Source organism: Benincasa hispida, chromosome 3 (assembly GCF_009727055.1).
Source record: "Benincasa hispida cultivar B227 chromosome 3, ASM972705v1, whole genome shotgun sequence".
Classification (NCBI taxonomy): Eukaryota; Viridiplantae; Streptophyta; class Magnoliopsida; order Cucurbitales; family Cucurbitaceae; genus Benincasa; species Benincasa hispida.
This window is the reverse complement of record NC_052351.1, coordinates 5,892,862-5,914,082: the sequence shown is the minus strand read 5'-3', so window position 1 is coordinate 5,914,082 and position 21,221 is coordinate 5,892,862. Positions and strand designations below refer to the sequence as shown.

General features: G+C 36.8%; 1 protein-coding gene, 1 long non-coding RNA gene and 1 pseudogene across 2 annotated transcripts; 1 reads left to right on the top strand and 2 right to left on the bottom strand.

Annotated features, from left to right (window-relative positions):
- Window positions 1–403: 403 nt before the first annotated feature.
- LOC120072836 lies at window positions 404–1,185 on the bottom strand. Its single transcript, XR_005480607.1, has 2 exons — window positions 825–1,185; window positions 404–738 (listed from the first exon to the last, which is right to left on the bottom strand). It is a non-coding gene; the product is annotated as an uncharacterized LOC120072836 (long non-coding RNA).
- Window positions 1,186–1,658: 473 nt separating this feature from the next.
- On the bottom strand, window positions 1,659–2,829 carry LOC120073415. Its single transcript, XM_039026266.1, has 3 exons — window positions 2,668–2,829; window positions 2,198–2,383; window positions 1,659–2,015 (listed from the first exon to the last, which is right to left on the bottom strand). The coding sequence occupies exons 1-3, from the start codon at window positions 2,827–2,829 to the stop codon at window positions 1,659–1,661; spliced, it is 705 nt and encodes a 234-aa protein (XP_038882194.1).
- A 7,880-nt stretch (window positions 2,830–10,709) lies between these two features.
- Window positions 10,710–11,656, top strand: LOC120074320 (annotated as a pseudogene).
- Window positions 11,657–21,221: the final 9,565 nt, after the last annotated feature.

Genomic DNA, 21,221 nt, shown 5'->3' with positions numbered 1-21,221 from the left:
CACCATCTTTAGTGTATTTCGAAGGACACATAACCTCTGGTGAATCCTGAAGGAAAACACCACAGTGAATTCCAAAGGAAACACAATCTCTGGTGAATCCCGAAGGACATACAACCTCTAGTGAGTATCTAACTAATAGTGAGGACACTATCACGATTTCCACATCATAAGTATCATAACATGGTTCTATAACATACATATACATCTCATCATCATAGTTCCATATCATACATATACATCTCATCATCATAGTTCCATAACATAAATATACATCTCATCATCCTCAGATTCAGAAAAAATCTCAAAGAATAAAATGTACTTAAATCATTCCAGCATTTAATCCTCTTTCATATATATCTAGTTCGTGTAACTCACTCAGGGAAATCATATGTAACAATCAATCTAATAAACAACTTCAATACAACATGCTTAATATTGCATGGCACGAGGTAGTTCCAGTAGTACGATTACTTATCTTGATGTCGAGATTCATAGTTAATCAGGCAACCAAAATAATATAGCAACTCAAGGTAGCAATCCTAACATAGGAATACAACCATTCAATTTCAACCCAAACAACTAACTGTAAATCCTTAGATCTAAATCCAAAATACCAAAACCAACCCAACCCGCAAAGATTACTAAAATTTAAATGCCCAAAAGCTTACCCAAAGGTGAAACCACTTCCAACTTTTCTTAACGGTGGCCTTTTGACTTCCAAACTTCTCTAACACTTGACTTCAAAATCCAAACAAAGGCGTATCAAAATAGTGAAGCAACACCATAGCCAATAGATTTACTCAAGGAAAGGAACACCCCCTTACCCAAAATAGATCCAACGGCAACCACGACGGCGGGGCTGGGCGACGCTGGAAAGACACGACTGGCTAGATGGAGGAGCGGCGATGGACAACTAGAGCTCGCCGGCGAGCAGCGCGCGGCTGGGGTAGTTGGTTAGGCGACGCGAGTGCGGGAAAAGCTCTCAAACGACGCTGGGTAAACGGATCTAGCGCACGGAGAAGACCAGCTGGTGGCATGGCTGGGGCTGAGGCAAGACCGTCGACGGCGAAGGGGCTGGTTAGCGAGGAGGTGCTAGGTCGAAGGTCAGAGAGTGGGGGTTGGTCTCGAACGACGCACTGAAGAAAAGAAAACTAGGGGTGGCGGCTTGGGAAACGTGAAGGGGTGAGGGAGAGAAGGAAATTTATATAGATAATAAAAAGAATAATATATAAAATAAAATATTTTATTTTATTTTATCATATCTCCTTTTGTATTATTTTATTCTTTCCCTTCAAATTTTGTTTTTAATCCCTCTTTCCTTTTTAAATCTTCCATTCAAAAGATTTTAACCAATCCCCTTCCGTAATGGAATTAATTACTGACATTAATTTCAAATTAAAAAATTGGGTGACATAAAAAGTCCAATTCCCACAACTTTCCTCTAATTAACCAATTAAATTGAAACTTCCCTTTCTCAATAATTGAACCTCAGTAGTCCAATTAAATTTCCGAAATTAAAAAATGATCTTGAATATTACAAAATACTAAAATTACATTACGAACAAAATTTTGGGATGTTATATTCTTTCCTCCTTAAAGAACTTTCGTTCTCGAAAGTTTACTCCTGAAGCAGCTCCAGGTTCTAGGCTCTCATCACATCATCTCACTCCTAGGTAGCTTCCTTGAACTAGTGATTCTGCCACATAACCCACAAATGCAACCTCCCTATAGCGCAATGTCTTTAACTCTCTGGCGAGAATTTCTACGGGCTTCTCCCTGTGGCTTAAGTTGTCATTCAACTGTAATGGCTTGAAGTCAACTACATGGGGCGAATCTGTCACATACTTTCTCAACATCGAAACATGGAAGATATTATGAACTGAAGAAAGTGATGGAGGTAATGCCAAGCAGTAAGCTACAGGGCCAATTCGCTGCAAGACCTTGAAAGGCCCAATAAATCTCGAACCCAGTTTTCCTTTCCTTCTAAACCTCAAAACAACCTTCGTCGATGCCACCTTTAGGAATATATTATCACCAGTCTCAAATTCCAGGTCCTTATGTCTCACATCGATATAGCTTTTCTGTCTACTCTAAGCTATTTGCATACGAGCCATGATCTTTTGTATTGCCTCATTCATGGTTTATACTAGCTCAGGTCCTAGAAACTCTCTCTTTCTCCTACTTCATCCCAACACACCAGAGACCTACAACTCTTTCCATAAAGCACCTCAAAGGGCGACATCCCAATAGAAGACTGGTAGTTGTTATCATAAGCAAATTCCATCAAATGTAGGTGAGCATCCCAGCTTTCTGAAAACTCTATAGCACAGACATGTAACATATCTTCCAATATCTGATTCAAACGTTCTGTTTGCCCATCAGTCTATGGGTAAAAAGCTATACTGAAATCCAATCGAGTTCTCAATGTTATCTGTAGACCCTTCTAGAAGTTGGATGTGAAACAGAGGTCTTTATCTGACAGAATGGACACATGCACCCCGTGCAATCTCACTACCTCTTTCATATATATTTGTGCCCACTTGTTTACTAAGAAAGTAGGCTTCTCTAGTATGAAGTGTGCTAACTTAGTGAATCTGTCTACTATAACCCAAATCATGGTAAAACATTTTGTTGTTTGGGCAATCCGACAATGAAGTCCATAAACACCTTCTCCCACTTCCATTCTGGCACACTCAATGGTTGTAACAAGCCTGCTGACTTCTGTCTCGGGGCTTTCACCTGCTGCCACACTAGGCACTTACTGACGAACTCAACTATCTCTCTTTTCATGTCATTCCACCAGTAGTAACGCTTCAAGTCCTGGTACATCTTGGTGTTGCTGGGATGAATTGAAAACAGGGAATTGTGAGCCTCTAACAATAGCTCATTCTTAAGGTCATTATTCGCTGGCACACACAAACGTCTTGGATAGAGGAGACCACCTTTCACTGATACAAAGAGTTCCCCATCCTAGCTTGACTTCTTCTTATGAACTCTCTCCTCTAGATAAAGGTCACACCATTACGCATCAATAATTCCCTGTCTCAGACTCGGTTGCACTGACAACTGCGTTAACTGTGTCGTAACTTTCTTTACTACTACTGCAATCTCGGCCCGCTCTAGCTCTGCACAAATGAGTCTTTTTGGTAATGAGGGCTGTTGAATGAGCCGCATTTCTTCTTAGGGCATTTGCCACTACATTCGCCTTCCCTGGGTGATACAAAATTTCACAGTCGTAGTCCTTCACCAGCTCTAGCCACCTTCGTTGCCTCATGTTCAACTCCTGAGTGAAGAAGTACTTTAAACTCTTGTGGTCGGTGAAAATCTATATCTTTTCTCTATATAAATAATGCCTCAAGATCTTTAGAGCAAAAACCACTGTTGCGAATTCCAAATCGTGGGTGGGATAATTCTGTTCATGATTCTTCAACTGACGAGAAGTATAATCAACCATTCTACCTTGTTGCATCATCACACACCCCAATCCTTTCTTGGAAGCGTCATTGTAGATAACAAAACCACCTGATCTATATGCACTGTAAGAACTTGAGCTGAAACCAACTTCTGCTTCAGATCTTGGAAACTCTTCTCACAAGCCTCACTTCAAACGAAAGAGGCTCTCTTCCCGATCAACTAAGTCAAAGGGGTGGCTATGCGAGAAAAATCCTTCACAAATTGCCGGTAGTAACCTATTAACCCCAGAAAACTACGCACCTCGCTAACTGTGGTTGGGCGAATCCAACTTGTAACTGCCTCAATCTTTGTAGAATCCACGGAGACTCATTCCTTTAATACTACATGCCCTAGAAAGGACATCTGCCTCAACCAAAATTCGCATTTAGAAAACTTGGCATACAACCTATTTGCTCGCGACGTTTCCAAAACTTTTTCGTAAGTGCTCCGCATGCTCTGCCTCGGACTTGGAATAAACCAAGATATCATCAATGAAAACTATCACAAAGGGTTTTGAGGAATTCCTTGAACATCCTATTCACTAGATCTATAAACACGGTTGGAGCATTTATTAGACCGAACGACAACACAATGAACTCATAATACCTATGCCTCAAATGGAAAGTTGTCTTGGGTATATTACTCTTTTATTCTTAACTGATGGTATCCCTGATCGGAGATCAATCTTAGAGAACACAGTAGCCCCTTGAAACTGGTCGAACAAGTCATCAATCCTTGGAAGTGGATACTTATTCTTTATGGTCACTTTATTTAATTCTCTGTAGTCAATGCACAAGTGCAATGATCCATCCTTCTTCTTTAAAAAAAGTACTGGTGCACCCCATGGTGACACACTGGGTCATATGAAGCCCTTATCCAACATCTCTTGCAACTGGACTTTAAGTTCCCTCAACTCTACTGATGTCATCCTGTATGGAGCTTTCGAAATGGGAGTTATTCCTGGCTCTAACTCAATAGCAAAATCTATCTCTCGTTACGGAGGCAGTCCGGGAAGATCCTTTGGAAAAACATCTCGAAAATCTCTTACTACTGATTCTGAAGTCAAGGTGACTTCAGCCTCTCTAGTGTCAGCCACACTGGTCATAATACCCCAGACTCATTGGTCAAACAGTCTATTGGCCTTTAGTGCTAAAATCACTTTGGGTAGAACCATAGTCCCAACCCCCTTAAACTTAAAGTTGGCTTCTATAAAAGGGTTAAAGATGACCACCTTATGGGAGCAATCTATGCTAGCCTGATTAGCAGCTAGCCAATCCATGTCCAGTATCACATCAAAATCACGCATATCTAGAATTATCGATGGCTCGGGCCTCTCTAAAATGAGTTTAGAGGCTGACCTCTGATTTTAGACACATTCCTCCTTGGGCATTTCTTTGACATATGCCCATTCTGACTACACTGAAAACAAACTCCAGTACCAGCCAAAAAACGCCCCCAATGATGTCTACCACAGGTTGTACAGATCGGCTTATCTTTCTTGACAGTTATAGCTTGTGAGCCCTGCTGTCCCTACTGATGTGAAGCATTAACTGCATTCTGGTTCCTTTGCTGAGGTTCAAGAGCCCTTGGCTCAGCCTTCCTTTTTTCACCTGCAGAGGTCCCAATTTCAAGTGACTTCCTATACTCTTCTCCCTCTTGGAAGTCAGCATCAATCCTCACAGTGGCCCATAGTATCGCAGCATATGTCTTGAGGTCCAAGGCATGTACCATACCTCACAATTCACTTTTCAGACACTGGACGTGTTGGGGATGATGTCTTAAACTCTCATGTCCTGTAGTTTGTAAATACAGTTTTGAACAAACGCTTGTAATGTATAATATATAATATTTTTCTTCACATTTGTCAATGAACATTGAATGTTTTTTACCACAAACCAATAAACTAAGATCCTTAGATGTCGTTGGTAACTTAAGCATGTATGTAGAGACATACAAGTGGGTCATGTCTTAAGTAATAACCAAAATGGTCTGTAGTATATGGATATAAGAGGGAAACTTTATCCTGGTAACGCTACAGATGTGGCCTGCTTTGTAAAATAGTTACAAGTGTTGTGACTTGCTACAGATAGTCTGATCCTGATCATTCATGTGGAGACATGCGAGTGGGGGCATCCTATACAAAGGAATTTCTATAAGATCGGACAACGAAGCGTTGTACTCTTGTTATATAACGTCGTTCATGACAGAGACTTCACTTCACTAGGATGACCATAGGTAACATGACCTCAATCCTGAGTAAGTTGGGAACTTCTACCTTTGAAGGCAGCCTCTGATTTGTATAGGTGTGAGTGGCCAGATTGTGGACTCAAACCTACCACTTTGAGGATTCATCTGATTTGGGAGCTGGGAACTCAACTACACAAGATGAAATTCACTCCTTCCCCGAAGCAGATGTGAGTAGATAGATTGCTCCCTTAAGGGCAGATTCTGGGGCCTGAACGATGTGGCGTCACACACCTTCTCATGGCCCAGGAGGTATCCACACATAGTAGGACTATGTTGTATTGTTTGGACAATTATGGGATAATTATATCAACATTTTCTCCGTAACCGTGTGATAGTGGGAAGTTGCATTCAGTTTTCATAACTGAAGAATAAAATGAAAATCGTATTCATTTTGCAAGTAGATCAGACATTCGCTCATGTTTGGTGTATACTACCTATCGCATAGCAAATCGAGAACCTACACGATAGCTCAAAGTTTATAAACTATCGTATACACACGCACAGTTTACTAAATGATCACATAGGATTTGTTAAACGATCATTTAGCTTTTTCCCAAATGATTGCGTACCCGAGCGTTTACTAAACGATCGTCTATACAATTGCGACCCTTTTACTAAACGATCGTGTACCTCTTATAAATGATCAAGCATCGTTTATACGATAGACATCTACCTTCTCCCACTTGCTTGGTTGTGCTATACAATTGTCCTTCCTCCTTCCCTCTGCCATATCCAACAGAGCCCACACCTCCTAGATTCTCACATCGAGAATACCAAGGGTTCTAAGTAGTAGTGTCCTCCCTATTGCTGTGTTTATGTGGAGGCCGTTCGTGGGTAGAAGATCGGGTTTTGGTAGACGATTGCTTGGATGTTCTCAGCGAGAGCGAGAGGAGCAGTCTCTGTACGAGAACGAGTTCTAAAGCGAAGAAGGGTTCTTCAACTGGTACGTTTCTTGTTCTCTTGTTGTTTAAGTTTCAAAGTATGTCTATAATTAGTGGTTAAATGCATATCTATCCTGTTTGATTGTGAATCCGTTAATTTTGTCACAATAAGTTTGGAACGATATCACTTCCGCTTAGAGGTACTCTTTGATAAAATTCAAGAACTCTGCCTGCTTGTTGTATCTAGTGTTGGCTGAGAAATATTTCTCGTAAAAACGCTCCTTAAATTGCTCCCAGGTTGCAAGTCCTCCAGTGGTATCAATCAGTTTCTCTGCTGAACGCCACTAAATCTCTTTGTTGCTAGTCAGCAAAAAAAGTGCACATTGTAGCTTGTGCTCTTTCGGGCACCTCATATAATAGAAAATTGTCTCGATCGAGGACAACCACATCTCTACTTTAGTGTGATCCCTCAATAACTCATCGAAGGGGCGAGGGTCAAACTTCTTGAAATCTCTCAAGTGCCTTAGCTTCATGGGACAGATCCTGCATGTTCTGACTTGATGACTGGGTCTATTGCAACTGAACTACTGGTACTTGCTCCTTCTGAGTCCAGTTCTGGGTAGTCTATCCTACCATCGTATTACAGATCAACTCCTATAGTCTTTCCATCAGGGAAGATGCAACGACTTCCCTAATTCTTGCCTCCATTGCTTTTTCATCGACTTAAGTCATAGGTGGATCTAAAGCTGTCGGGACGGTCTGACTTCCACCAACTCCTTCTTTCTGCACCCCTGAAGGGGGAGGATCCTAAACTTGTGGATGTTGCACTTGAGGGTCCCAAACCCCTCTTCTAACTACTTTTCTTGGTTTGAGCTTAAGTGCCATGTCTTGTCATGAACTCGCAATTTAACTCTTTTTCTCTAGATCCCTCTCAACAAAACAAACATGTTTACAAAAACGATACATTAGCTAATCTCATGTTTATATTAAAAACTTCCATTATTAGAACATACCTGGTGATGATAAGGAATCTGTTACTGGGTTACAGGGACTATCTAAACTTACATTGTAAGTCAGTCTTCAGAACCCAAAACATGGGCTCTGATACCAATTGTAACGATCTGACTCCCTAGGACTCAAGCTAGGCCATTACTTAATACATGCATGCATGGAACTTAAAATGACATCCTTTTATAGTTAAATAAATGCTAAATAAATAAGATAAATGTAAAAGTTCTTCATAAATCATAAATGAAAATAAATAGGTCTGAAAACAAATCTTAAGTTTCCAAATAACAAGACCGAAAGTTAAAAACATAAAGGAATTCTTAAAACATGAGCAGGAGCATTAAAACTAGTCCCAGTGGCTAGATCATGGATTTCGCTTGTCATTCGTTGGTGCGTCCCTACTCTTACTTAGAACATCAACATGAGAAAGTATGAGTATAAAATACTCAGTAAGTAAGCCCACTACTGGGGCCAGACTAGGCATCTATATACTCTAGATGCCTACCTCTGGTGGGACGTAAGCAATCCCCTGTCTTAATGGGACACATATATACATGGATGTCTAAATTTCATCCTATTGTAATTAAGTATACCCACTACCTCTAGTAAGTCCAGTAGGACCCACAACCTCTGGTGAACCCAGAAGGAAACACCCCTCTAGTGAATCCCGAAGGAAACACAACCTTTGGTGAATCCCGGAGAAAAGCACCACCTCTAGTGGATCACGAAGGAAACACAATCTCTGGTGAATCCCAAGGACACACAACCTCTAGTGAGTATCTAACTAACAGTGAGAATACTATCATGATTTCCACATCACAAGTATCATAACATGGTTCTATAACATACATATACATCTCATCATCATAGTTCCATAACATACATATACATCTCATCATCATGGTCCCATAACATATATATACATCTCATCATCATAGTTCCATAACATACATATACATCTCATCATCCTCAGATTCAACAAAATCTCAAAGAATAAAATGTACTTAAAGCATGCTAGCATTCAAGCTTCTTTCATATGTATCTAGTTCGTGCAACTCACTCAGGGAAATCATACGTAACAATCAATCTAATAAACAACCTCAATACAACATGCTTAATATTGCCTGGCACGAGGCAGTTTTAGTAGTACGATTACTTATCTCGATGTCAAGATTCACAGTTAATCAGGCAACCAAAATAATACAACAACTCAAGGTAGCGGTTCTAACATAGGAATACAACCATTCAATTCCAGCCCAACACAACTAACTGAAAATCCTTAGATCCAAATCTAAAATACCCAAACCAACAAAACTCACGAAGATTACCAAAACTTAAATGCCCAAATGCTTACCCAAAGGCGAAACAACTTCCAACTTTTGTTGACGGCGCCCCTTTGACTTCCAAGCTCGCTAAAACTTGACTTCAAAATCCAAACAAATGCGTATCAAAATAGTGAAGCAACACCATAGCCAATAGATTTACTCGAGGAAAGGAACACCTACTTACGCACGACAGTGGGGCTGGGCGGTACTGGATAGATGCGGCTGGCTGGTCGAAGGAGCGGCGACGGACGATTGGAGCTCGCTGGTGAGCGGTGCGCACCTGGGGGGATTGGCTAGGCGACGCGAGCGCGGGCGAAGCTCTCGAACGACGCTAGGTAGGTGGCTCTTGTGCACGAAGAAGACCGACTGGCGGCGCGGCTGGGGGTGAGCCGAGACTGTCGACGTCAAAGGGGCTGGTCGGCAAGGCGGCGTGCTGGGTCGAAGGTCAGAGAGGAGGGGTGGGTCTTAGGCAGCACGATAAAGTAAAGAAAACTGGAAGCTGGCGGCTTGGGAAACGTGAAGGGTGCAGGAGAGAAGGAAATTTATATAGACAATAAAAAGAATAATATATAAAATAAAATAAAGTAAAATAATATACTTTATTTTATTTTATCATATCTCCTTTTGTATTATTTTATTCTTTCCCTTCAAAATTTGTTTTTAATCCTTCTTTCCCTTTTAAATCTTCCATTCAAAAGATTTTAACCAATCCCCTTCCATAATGAAACTAATTCTCGACATTAATTTCAATTAAAAATTTGGGTGGCATAAAAAGTCTAATTTCCACAATTTTCCTCTGATTAACCTATTAAATTGAAACCCCCATTTCTCAATAATTAAACATTAGTAATCCAATTAAATTTCCAAAACTAAAAAAATGATCTCAAATATTACAAAATACTGAAATTACATCACAATAAAATTTTGGGATGTTACATTAGGTGCTGCTTTTATGCTACCCAATTTAAGGAAGATAGGATTTCACAAAAAAAAAAGAAAAAAAAAGAAAAAAAAAAAAGAAGATAAATTGTTAGATACATTTTGGTCTCATACTTTGTTCAATTTTATTCTCTATATGTTCAATAAATCTTAAATTTAGTCTCTAGTGCTAGTGTAAAGTTGATTTTTTTTAAAAAAAGACTTTTTGTTATCTATTATAAATTTTGAAAACATATTCACATATTTTATTTTCTTACATGAAAATTATTATTATTATTATTTAATCGATAAAAAATAACTCGAAGGACTAAAGTTTAGATCTATTGGAAGTATGGGTAATAAAGACTAAAATTGAATAAATTTCAAAGGGGATTATAGACTCAAATTGAATAAATTTCAAAGTATAGGTACTAGAATGGTATTTTAACCCCCAAATATATATAAATTTATTCAATTTGAGTAAATTTCCTAGCCGTTACTTAACAAAAATTAAAAAGAAGAAAAAATCAATAGTCGTTTCTATTGTGCTCATCCTCATATAGACCTTTTTTTTCTATGAAAAATCATATCGACATTTTCTATTTTATCAATTTAAGGAAAAGTTGGTGGAAGGAATATTGTGCAAAGGTAAAAGAAAAATAAATAAATAAATAAATAAGTGAAAAAGAAAATTAAAAGATTATGATAGGATAGAAACAAAAGAGGGAAAGGAAGGTGTAATTGGAATGGGAAAGGGGAATTGCAATTTCTGGTTGGATAAAAGGATTAAAAAAGAGATGCGTAGTTTCGAACTAACCAAGAGGGTGAGATCAGACTTCAGAGAGAGACACAGAGAGGTTCTCCTCACTCCTCAACCATGCTCGTCTTTAAGACTCCCTTTAATGGCTACTTTGTCAAGTTGAGCCCCTTCTACGAGTCCCGCATCGCCGTCGCCACCGCCCAAAATTTTGGAATCCTTGGCAATGGTTGCCTTCACGTCCTCGATCTCAATCCCGCCGGTCCTATATCCGAGCACATCACCTTCGACACCGCCGATGGAGTCTACGACGTCTCTTGGTCCGAGTCTCACGACTCCCTTCTCGTCGCCACCATCGCCGATGGCTCTGTCAAGCTTTACGACCTCGCTCTTCCCCCACATCTAATCCCATTCGTTCCTTCCACGAACATACTCAAGGTTCACTCTGCTGACTACAACCCCGTTCGTCGCGACTTCTTTTTGACTTCCTCCTGGGACGATATCACCAAGCTCTGGACCAAGACCGCCCCATCAGTGTCAAAACTTCAAAGAGCATGCTATTGCATCTATTCTTCTGTCTAGAACCCTCGTCAGACGATGTCTTCGCTTCCGCCTTCTGGTGCTTGCACCGTTCGCATTTGGGATGTGCGAGAACCAGGCTCCACTATGATAATTCCAGCTCATGATTTCGAAGTTCTATCTTGCGATTGAATAAGTACGATGATTGTTGTATCGCTACAGCTTTGGTCGATAAATCGATTAGGGTATTGGGATGTTAAGAGCTGCAAGACCCCGGTTTCTGTATTGAATGGCCATGGATATACAGTTAGGAAAGTGAAATTCTCCTTGCATCAATAGGGTTTGTTAGCCTCCTCCTGCTCCTACGATATGACTGTCTGTTTGTGGATTACGTGCTGGAGGATGCTCTTGTTGGGAGATATGATCATCACACTGAATTCGCCGTAGGAATCGATATGAGCATGCTTGTTGAGGGCCTGCTTGCTAGCACTGGATGGGATGAGCTTGTTTATGTATGTCAGCATGGGACGGATCCAAGAGCCCCTTAAGAAAAGGAAAGATTTTGCTACTTCCTATAAATTTATGAATTTTTCATGTTACAGTTCATAGGTTTTAAGTTAATAAGCCATTTTAGTATTACGAAAAATGAGAATGTGCTACTTGTTGGCAGAATATATGTTAGTTCAAGATTGAATTGAGTGTGTTATTATAGTCATTTACTTTGTTCAAGATTGAATAAAAACTTGCGAACGAAAGATTATTAAGCGAATGTTACCTTTTTCACGAGCTTCCTCTGTTAGGACCATCTTAGGTGCTGCTATAGAGTCGTATTTGTTTTATCTGTTATGTGACTTCCATTTTTGTAAGATTAATAATTTTTTTACATGGTCTGTCATTTATATTTTTCTTTCTTTAAATATTCTAGCTTTCTTTGTCCCATCGTTATCTTTCGGAACATTATGCAGCTTATGCATTCTTTTTCCTAATTTTCCGTTGAAAAACTTGAGATGATTTTCCTGGAATAAATGTTCACCCCTTGCTCATGCTTCACAAGGAATTTTTTTTCCATATTTTGCTTTTGACATTATGGTTGGATATATTGACCTTACTTGAACAGGGTCTGTTCTATAGGTTGTACTATTGTGTTCTTGAGTTGTAAGGATATATCTAGAATGCTAGGCTTGTGTGAACATGAAGTAGACAACCTATATAGATGCCAACTTGAAATTTGCGGGTATGAATTATTTAGTGCATTATTTCAGCACGAGGAGGGATCAAAACTAGAAAACTAGATTAGGAGCTTAGCAGAAGTCGGGCTATTCTAGAACAAGATTGGCTATTCGCTGGTTAATGATCCTAAAATTACCATTGTCTATTGGTGTTTAGACTTGGAGTGAATTTATGATGACTCTTGAGACAAGTATTTTCATAGTAAATACTCTTTCTTTAAGAACGTTTTAAGAGAACTGAATGTGTGCTTCCTTTAAAAGCACATTTTAAGAATTTCTTGATATCACTTTTGACCAAGTAACTTAATAGTTAATAACATGAAAAATTTGGGAAGTGCTTTGAATTCGTCAGAAGCATTTTGTCCCAACCCCACCTTTACTCTTGTCTTGTGGTCTATTTATAATCAATAAGAACTCTGTGTAGACTTTTCTTAAGTCGTTTTTTAACCTTTCAGCCATGTATTCGATCTCCTTTAAGTAACTATGTACTAGTTTTAGATAAGGATGAAGATGGTAATTTGAAACCGCAGTACCTTTAGTTGGAGGATAGCATCTCATAATTTGGGTTGGAATAATTGTTCTGCTGCATAAACCGGAATGAGAAGTCATACAGTATTCTTGATGCCTTTACCTACCTACTCTAATGTATCCGCGTGTTGTATAGTTGTGATTATTAGATAAGTCCATGCTTGGCAAGTTGGTATTTTCCAATGCATGCATTCAAGACTTGCGATTTATAGATGCACGGTGTAGAAAAGCCTGCAACTGCACTGTGTATTCGGATCTAGAATGGTAATCATCTTGATTCTTAGACAGTGTCTAGACCATTTGAATCTACACTGTACTCATGCAGTCACACACTTGCACATAAGGATGACTTTCATCTTTAGATCAAATCATCCTACGGAAAATTTGATTTATCTTTATAATATAACTTGAGGAATTTAATGTGTTTTAACACTAACTCCATTCACTTTTGTTTAACAAGTCTTTGGGATGAAAATTTGAATCTATATAATACTGTTTTCTTTAAGTGAGTATGTATAACTTAGGGGAATACTTTTGTTTGTAAGCACTTAGAAAGTCAATCCAAACAAGTTCTTAGTTTGATTTTGAAATAGTTTGTCGTTCCTTTATGCAGTAATATTATATTGTATTATAAAAATGTTTGAGACCAAATACTATTGTCAATGCGCCTTCACCTAAAGTTTTTCATTCACTGGTAGTGATTACATTCTGTTTTGTTCTATATAATTTGATTGAATGTTGTTTCTGGTTATCTTGAGTCAGAAGGTTAGGTAGGATAACAAGAAAATGGTGTTGAGTGGATTGCAGGCAGATTAAGGTCGTGATAGAAGGAACCCGTGCGAGAAATCCTGGAAAATGTAACAGTGGAGTATTACACGCAGCAGGAAATGGTTCATCGGATGAAGAAAGCAATTTATAGGGCAACCTCAATGTTGTTACACTGCAGCCAGCAGAAGGGAAAGCGAGAGATTGTGGAAGGTAAAGTAAAATTGTTGAATGAGCATTGGAGAATTTGTTTGTCAATGGCAAAGGATCCTCAAAAAATGATTTTTTAGACCTGGATTAACTGTGTCTAAGAAAAGAAGGCAATTTGACCATAATTGGACTTCAAGTTTCCAAATTTGTAGTATAGTATATAGAGAAAAGTAGATTATCATTTCAATTATTTTTTATATTCATATTTAATTTATAATTTATCATAATATAATTTTTTGAAAATATATATGGTCTGAATATTATTTTATCTAAATCTTCTTATTAAAGATTTTTTTTTAAATAATTGTTATAAGAAATTGAACTATTTAAAAATTGAAATGAATGTGAGGAAAATTAATGGAAAGATAAATTTGAGATGGATAAGTGAAGAGACCAAATTTTTATGAAAGTTAAAGATTCTCTTGTAATATGATTGCAAAAGCAATCGCAAACAAATAAGCCAACATTGTTCATTTTTATTTGGAAAATAGCCCAACGTTTAATGAATTCCAGCCTAAGTTGAAAGGTGGAGCAGGATTCAGATTAGTTCATCACTTTTGAGAAGTATCGATCTTTATTCAACACAGATTTTTAATAATATATATTTTTTTATTTCATCCCCAATATCTTAAGTTATAACTTTTATATATCACAAAATTAGAATAGGTAAATAAGGGAATTTGTAATGGGTGACAATTTAGAGTATAATATTGCAAGCATAGCAGTCACATTTTACATTTTTAAATCCAATATTTAATTTATTTATATTCCCAAATTGCCAAATTATTTTTCAGTCGCAGACCCCATCCTGCATACCTATTCATTCCTTGTTCCCTCCATTTTCTAGCCGTAGACCCATCCCACATTGTAACATATGTTTTTTTTTTTTTATAAAAAAAAAAAAATTCTTTCTCATTTATTCTAACTTAGTCTGTTAGTTTTTTTTCCCTTCTTTTTTGATTAAATTTTGGATAATATATATCAACTAAATGATATATCTAATATTCTGTATATCATTAATTGACACATTTTTATAGCAATATGACGGTTTCAAGAGATACCCTGGATTCAAGTATATCGGGAGTTTATCAAATATAAATGAAGTTTTGAGTAAATAATATATCACATATCAAACAACTTTTTTTTTTTTTTTTTTTGAGAAAATTAAACAACTTTTATGTATAATAGATATCAAACAACTTATAAGTACATCAATAGTATATCAAATGTACATTATTACATAACAAATAACCTTCAAGAATATCAATAGTATATATACTACATACTAATCAACTTTTAAGTGTATCAACATTATATCAACAGTATATCAATATATATCAATCAACTTTCAAGAATGTCAAGAGTATATCACAATATATCATATACCAATCAACTTTCAAAATTATCATAGTATATTAGGGGGCGTTTGGGGTAATAGGAGTTGATTATTATAGTCCTAGGTTATTACAGTTGGGTTATAATAGTATGTGTTTGGGTTATAGATTATTTTAATTTGGATTATAATAGTATGTGTTTGAGGTGTAAACAAATTTTGTTTAAGAAGAAACTAATAAATACTATAGTAATGAATAAAAAAAATGATGAATGTAAAATAGTAAACGTTGTAGCAAATAGTAAACATTGTAATAAATGAAGGTTTTGAAATAGTATTGATTGTAGCTAATTGGGAAATACAAAATAGAATTTACTGTAGCTATTATAATCTTCAGATAATCTTCACCCCAAACACACCTTTAGTAGTATATCAAATATCAAACAATTTAAACTCTATATTAGATTATAATACATGAGTGTATCAAATATCAATAAGAGAGTACGTGAAGTAAGACATGAGTGTATCGATCATACATCTTAATCAAGATTCAAATCTATCAACAGTATATCTAGCTCAAATCAATATTCAATCAGTAACTTATTTTGAAGTAAAACATGTGTGTTTTGTTTTAGCATATATTCCAAGTTTAACCGCAGTGTATTACATGAGCGTATCACATGAGCTTAGTTCAACTGACATAGTGCCCATACTATCGACCTCGAGGTTAGAGGTGCAATTCTCCCATACCATACTTTAATTACAATATCTTTGCCGAAAAAAAAAAGATCACATGAGTAAACTCAAACAACAATCAACATTCCAAGTAAATTAAAAGTATATCTAACAACAATTAACATTCAATTAGTAACTTATTTTGAAGTAAAACATACATGTTTCATTTTATAAGTAGATATCCAAGTGTATTAGTAATATATCAAATATAAGACCTGAGTGTTTAGACATCTATCACTAAATACTTAAACTAAGACATAAGTATATGAATATTATATCTAACCTCAATCAATATTCCAAGTCTATTATTAGTATATCTAATAGCAATTATCCACTAAAATTGTGAAAGGCATTTTGGATTTGGGGAATTTTTTTTAACAAATATATTAGCATCCATATCATCTTTTTCAAAAAAAAAAAAAAAATTGCAAATAGGGTAAACATATATAGAAAAAATATAACAAAAATATTTAGATTTCATTTGCTGTAGATTTTTTTCTTTATTCAAAAATTACCCTCACAACGCATATTTCCCAAATATTCATCGTGAAATTGTCTTCTCCTACGTTTTTCCTTCTTCTTCAGCATCCAAGTTTCTACAACCAGTCAGAAGAATCGAAGTCAATTCCTCAGCCAATTTTGATTTTGTATTCAACTTTCTCTTGTATTTTTGAGTTTCTCAAGTTTTGATTTCTACTTTCATAATCGATTTGTGGATTTTTTTTTTCAAAATCAAAACTAAGAAATTCAAATTTGTGGATAGTTGTTACAATAACCAACCCTAAAAATCATGCTCAATTAGTTTGATTACATTTTGATTTCAAATTTGTTAGGTTTATTTATGAATTTCTCAGGTTTAGATTATGTTCTGATTTCGAATTTGTAAGGTTTTGATTTATAATTTCCTAGTCGATTAGTGGGGGTTTTTCTTTTCTTTTTTTTTTTTTTAAAAAACAAACTTGTGATTTCGATTTTATGGATGGTTTGTTTTAAAAAACAAACTTGATAAGATTGAAATTTGTAGAGGGTTTGTTTTCAAATTCCTCGTTATGGATCTCTACTATTGTATTCTCAGTATCGAATCTCTCAGTAAATTTGGGATTGAGAAGAATTTATCAGTTTGTGGAGGATTTGTTCTTGAATTTCTGAGTTTCTGCCTTCTCAATTTGTGTTTTTTTTTTTCACAAATAGAGAAGAATAACATTGTATCTTACTCTAAGTTTGCTATTGGATTTCTATTTGATAGTAAGGAGTTTGTGTTTTTTTATTTGATTGGCATCTGATTTCTATTAAGGGTGTTCAAAAAACCCGATGATCCGAAAAAATCGATCAACCCAACCCAACCCGTGCAGTTTGGGTTGGATTATCAACTCATTTGGGTTGAGTTGGGTTCAAATAAATGAACATTTTATGGGTTGGGTTGGTTCATGGGTTCACCTAATATAACCCAAACCAACCCGAATTTATTATTAACTTTAAAATATATTTTTTATTACTTATAATACAATTATTTATACATATATTGATTTTAATTTGACTTAATTTCAATATTTTTTGAATAATTTATTCTTCAACAACTCTTAAAAGTAGTTTCTCTACATTTTCTAAAGAAAATTTTCACTATATAAATTGAAATTGAGTTGTTAATATTAATTCAATATATGAAACTAATTAAATTAGATTTTTACATATTTACATTTTACTTCTTTTTATAACAAAATTTTAAATAAATGACCTCATTAACCCGAACCAACCCAACCCAAATATTTCATGGTTGAGTTGGGTTGGGTTCATTTTTTAATAAGGGTTATTTAGGTTGAAAAAATTTACAACCCGAATAATTGGGTTGGTCTAAAAAGCCTTTCAACCCAATCCAGCCCAACCCATGAACACCCCTAATTTCTATTTAGTACTTAGTAGTTAGTGATTTCTATTTGATTGTCATGTGATGCCTATCTTTTGTAAGTTATATCATTGTGTTAGTTATCTGATTTCTATTTGATTTCCATGTGATTACTTTCTGATGGAAATCAGATTACGATATTGAGTTATATATTATTATTATTTTTTTTTTATTTTTGCAACATTTTGTAGTTATGGTTAAACTCGTTTTCCAATATGGTTAATGGGATGATCTGTTGGGGTTTGTGCCCTAAAGTCTCGTGTCCAGTAGTTTGTAAACAATTTTGTACGAACACTTATTATGTATAATATAAATGATATTTACTTCACTACCTGACTTTGCACAATTAGATATTTTTTATTTTACCACAAACCAATAAATTTAATATCCCTGGTTATCTGTATGTAACTTAAGCATGTATATGGTAACATACAAGTGGATCATGTCTTGAGTAATAACCAAAATGGTCTGTAGTATATGAATATAGGAGGAAAACCTTATCCTGGTAATGCTACGGATGCGGCCCGCTTTGTGGAATGGTCACAAGTGTTGTGACTTGTAACAGATAGTCTAATCCTGATCATTCGTGTAAGAGACATGCAAGAGGGGGCGTCCTATACAAAGAGTTTGTATAAGACCTGACCACAAAGTGTTAACGTCTTGTTACATAACACCGTTCATGACCGAGACTTCACTTCACTAGGATGACAATAGGTAACATGACCTTAATCCTGAGTGAGTTGGGAACTTCTGCCATTGAGGGCGGTTCTTTGATTTCATGAGTGCAAGTGGCCAAACGCCGACTCAAACCTACCATTTTGGGGATTTGTCTGATTTGGGAGCTGGGAATTCAGCTACACAATATGGAATTCACTCCTTCCCTGAGGCAGGGGTAAGTAGATAGATAGTCCTTAAGGGCTAATTCCAAGGCTTGAACGATGTGGCACCACGTACCTTCTCATGGCCCGAGAGGTATTCACACATAGTAGGACTATATTGTATTGTTCATTAGAGGGATCAGTGGTACTTAAGGATTAAAAAGTAATTACAGGGGCAAAACGGTAAATTGGCCTACTGTAATTACAAGAATCTGTGAAGGGTCATCTTACTGATGATTGGTTATATCCAATGGACATATAAATATATCTATAGCAAGAAGAGTTCAACTGTCCGTCTTTAGTGGAATGCCTGGCAGTTAACAGATGGTGGATATCGTGACTAAAGAGTTTAGTCAACTATTCACGTACCGTTGGAGCTACGAGCCATAGGTTCATAAGGTCCTCTTGGTAGCTTGGATACAAATTGAGAGTTAACAAGAGGGAGTTCGATTATATATGATATAATTGAACGAGTTAATTAAATATGATATAATTAACTTTATGTATGAGATATATTAATTTGGAGGAAATTGGATAAAATATGATTTATATCTAGTAGAGGAAATATTATAATTAATATATGATATTAATTATATGATATTAATTATATGTTATGAATATGATAAGATCATATTTATTGGACGGTTATAAAGGAAATGGGAAGGCGCCTCTTCTGTTCTAAATAACGAATGAGTGCATTATAAATAGCAGACGCTGTGTTGATCTCGGAGTGCATGGACATTGTGAAAAGATAGTGTCATCATTTAGAAAATCAGTACCTATACGATAGTGACTGCACGATCGTTTACATATACGATATTGCTAAGCGATCACATACCAATTACACCGTCGCGCACTATTATCTAAATGATTGTTTAGCTCCCGGAATTTTCTAACCAATCGTATAGACGATCGCTTAGTTTTTCCTACGCGATCGTTCGGATGATCGCTCACCCTTTTCCTACACGATTGTTTAGATGATCATTTACCTTTTCCTACACGATCGTTTAGACGATCGCTTACTTTTCCTATACGATCGTTTAGACGATTGCTTACTTTTCCTACACGATCGTATACTTCACCTAAATGATCAAGCATCTTGTCTATGTGATAGACGACCACATCTCCCACTTGCTTGATCATTGTGTACTGTCTTTCTTCCTCCTTCCCTCTACCAAATCCGAACAAAGCGCACAGTTTGGATTCTCACTCCAAGAATATCGAGGGCTCTAAGTGGTGTTGTCTTTTCTGTTTCCTTCTGTCTGAGTGGAGATTGTTCGAGGTAGACGGTTGGGTTTCAGACTCGCTGTGAAGAAGAAATCTTCATCTGGTATGATCTCTTGATCTCTTTAGCATTATGAATGCATATTAGTATGTTTTGAATGTATTTGCGGTAATTCTGTCACAATGAATTAGAAAGATCTGCTTCTGCTCGTAGCTACTCTTGAATAAGAGTTCCTTCAATTGGTATCAGAGCCAGGTTTTCTGATATTCCAATTCATTGTTGCATAAGAATTACAAATACGTTCTTGGTGGGTGCATTTCTACACTGTATAATCATTAAATTGATGTGGATGTGCAGATTTATGAATGTTTTCATGGATGTTAGCCTCGGTTTGTTTTAATTCTTTTACATTTGTGGTTGTTTGTAAAGGCCCCTTCATTTTTGGGCATTCATAATCGTTATCGAGTCTATATTCAAAGTCTGTTTGAGTTTTGAATCGTTCGCAAAGAAGATCGGAGCAAGCGTTGTGGTTCTTCGAGGAAGGAGATGATCAAGGGATGATCGCATCGTGCAGACGATGGAGTACACGATCGCTATTGATCAAATCAGTTAGACAATGAAGTATGCGATCGTTGTTGATCACATCGGTTAGACAATGGGATATGAGATTAAGGGTTGATCGCATTGTGTAGATGATGGGGAACGAGATCGCTATTGATCTCATTGTGTAGATGATCGAGTATGCGAGCAAGGTTGATTGCATCGTGGTTGTTCGCTCAGTAGACGATGGGGTATCGATCAAGGAGTTGACAACATATGTTAGGCAATCGGTAAGCTCAATCAAGGGTTGGTGTCGACGATCGGTTATGCGATCGCTGAGTATCGGGTCGTGTATACGATGGATGCTCGCGTATCGCTTAACGCCGCGTGCACTAGACAATCGTTTTGGTCAGCAAGCATCATCGCTTAATGATTGACTAAACGATCGCTTAGTTACACAATGTAAATCATTTACCTGTCGCCGCGTTAAGTGATCGCATAGACGATCGTTTTGGTCAGCAAGCTTCTTCGCTTAGTAACTGACTAGATGACCACTTAGTAAAGCAAGGTAAATCGTTTACCTGTCGCCGCGTTAAGTGATCGCATAGACGATCGTTTTGGTCAGCAAGCTTCATTGCTTAGTAACTGACTAAACGACTGCTTAGTAATGCAAGGTAAATCGTTTTTCTGTCACCGGGATAATTGATCGCACTAGACGATCATTTTGGTCAGCAAGCTTCATCGCTTAGTAACTGACTAAACGATCG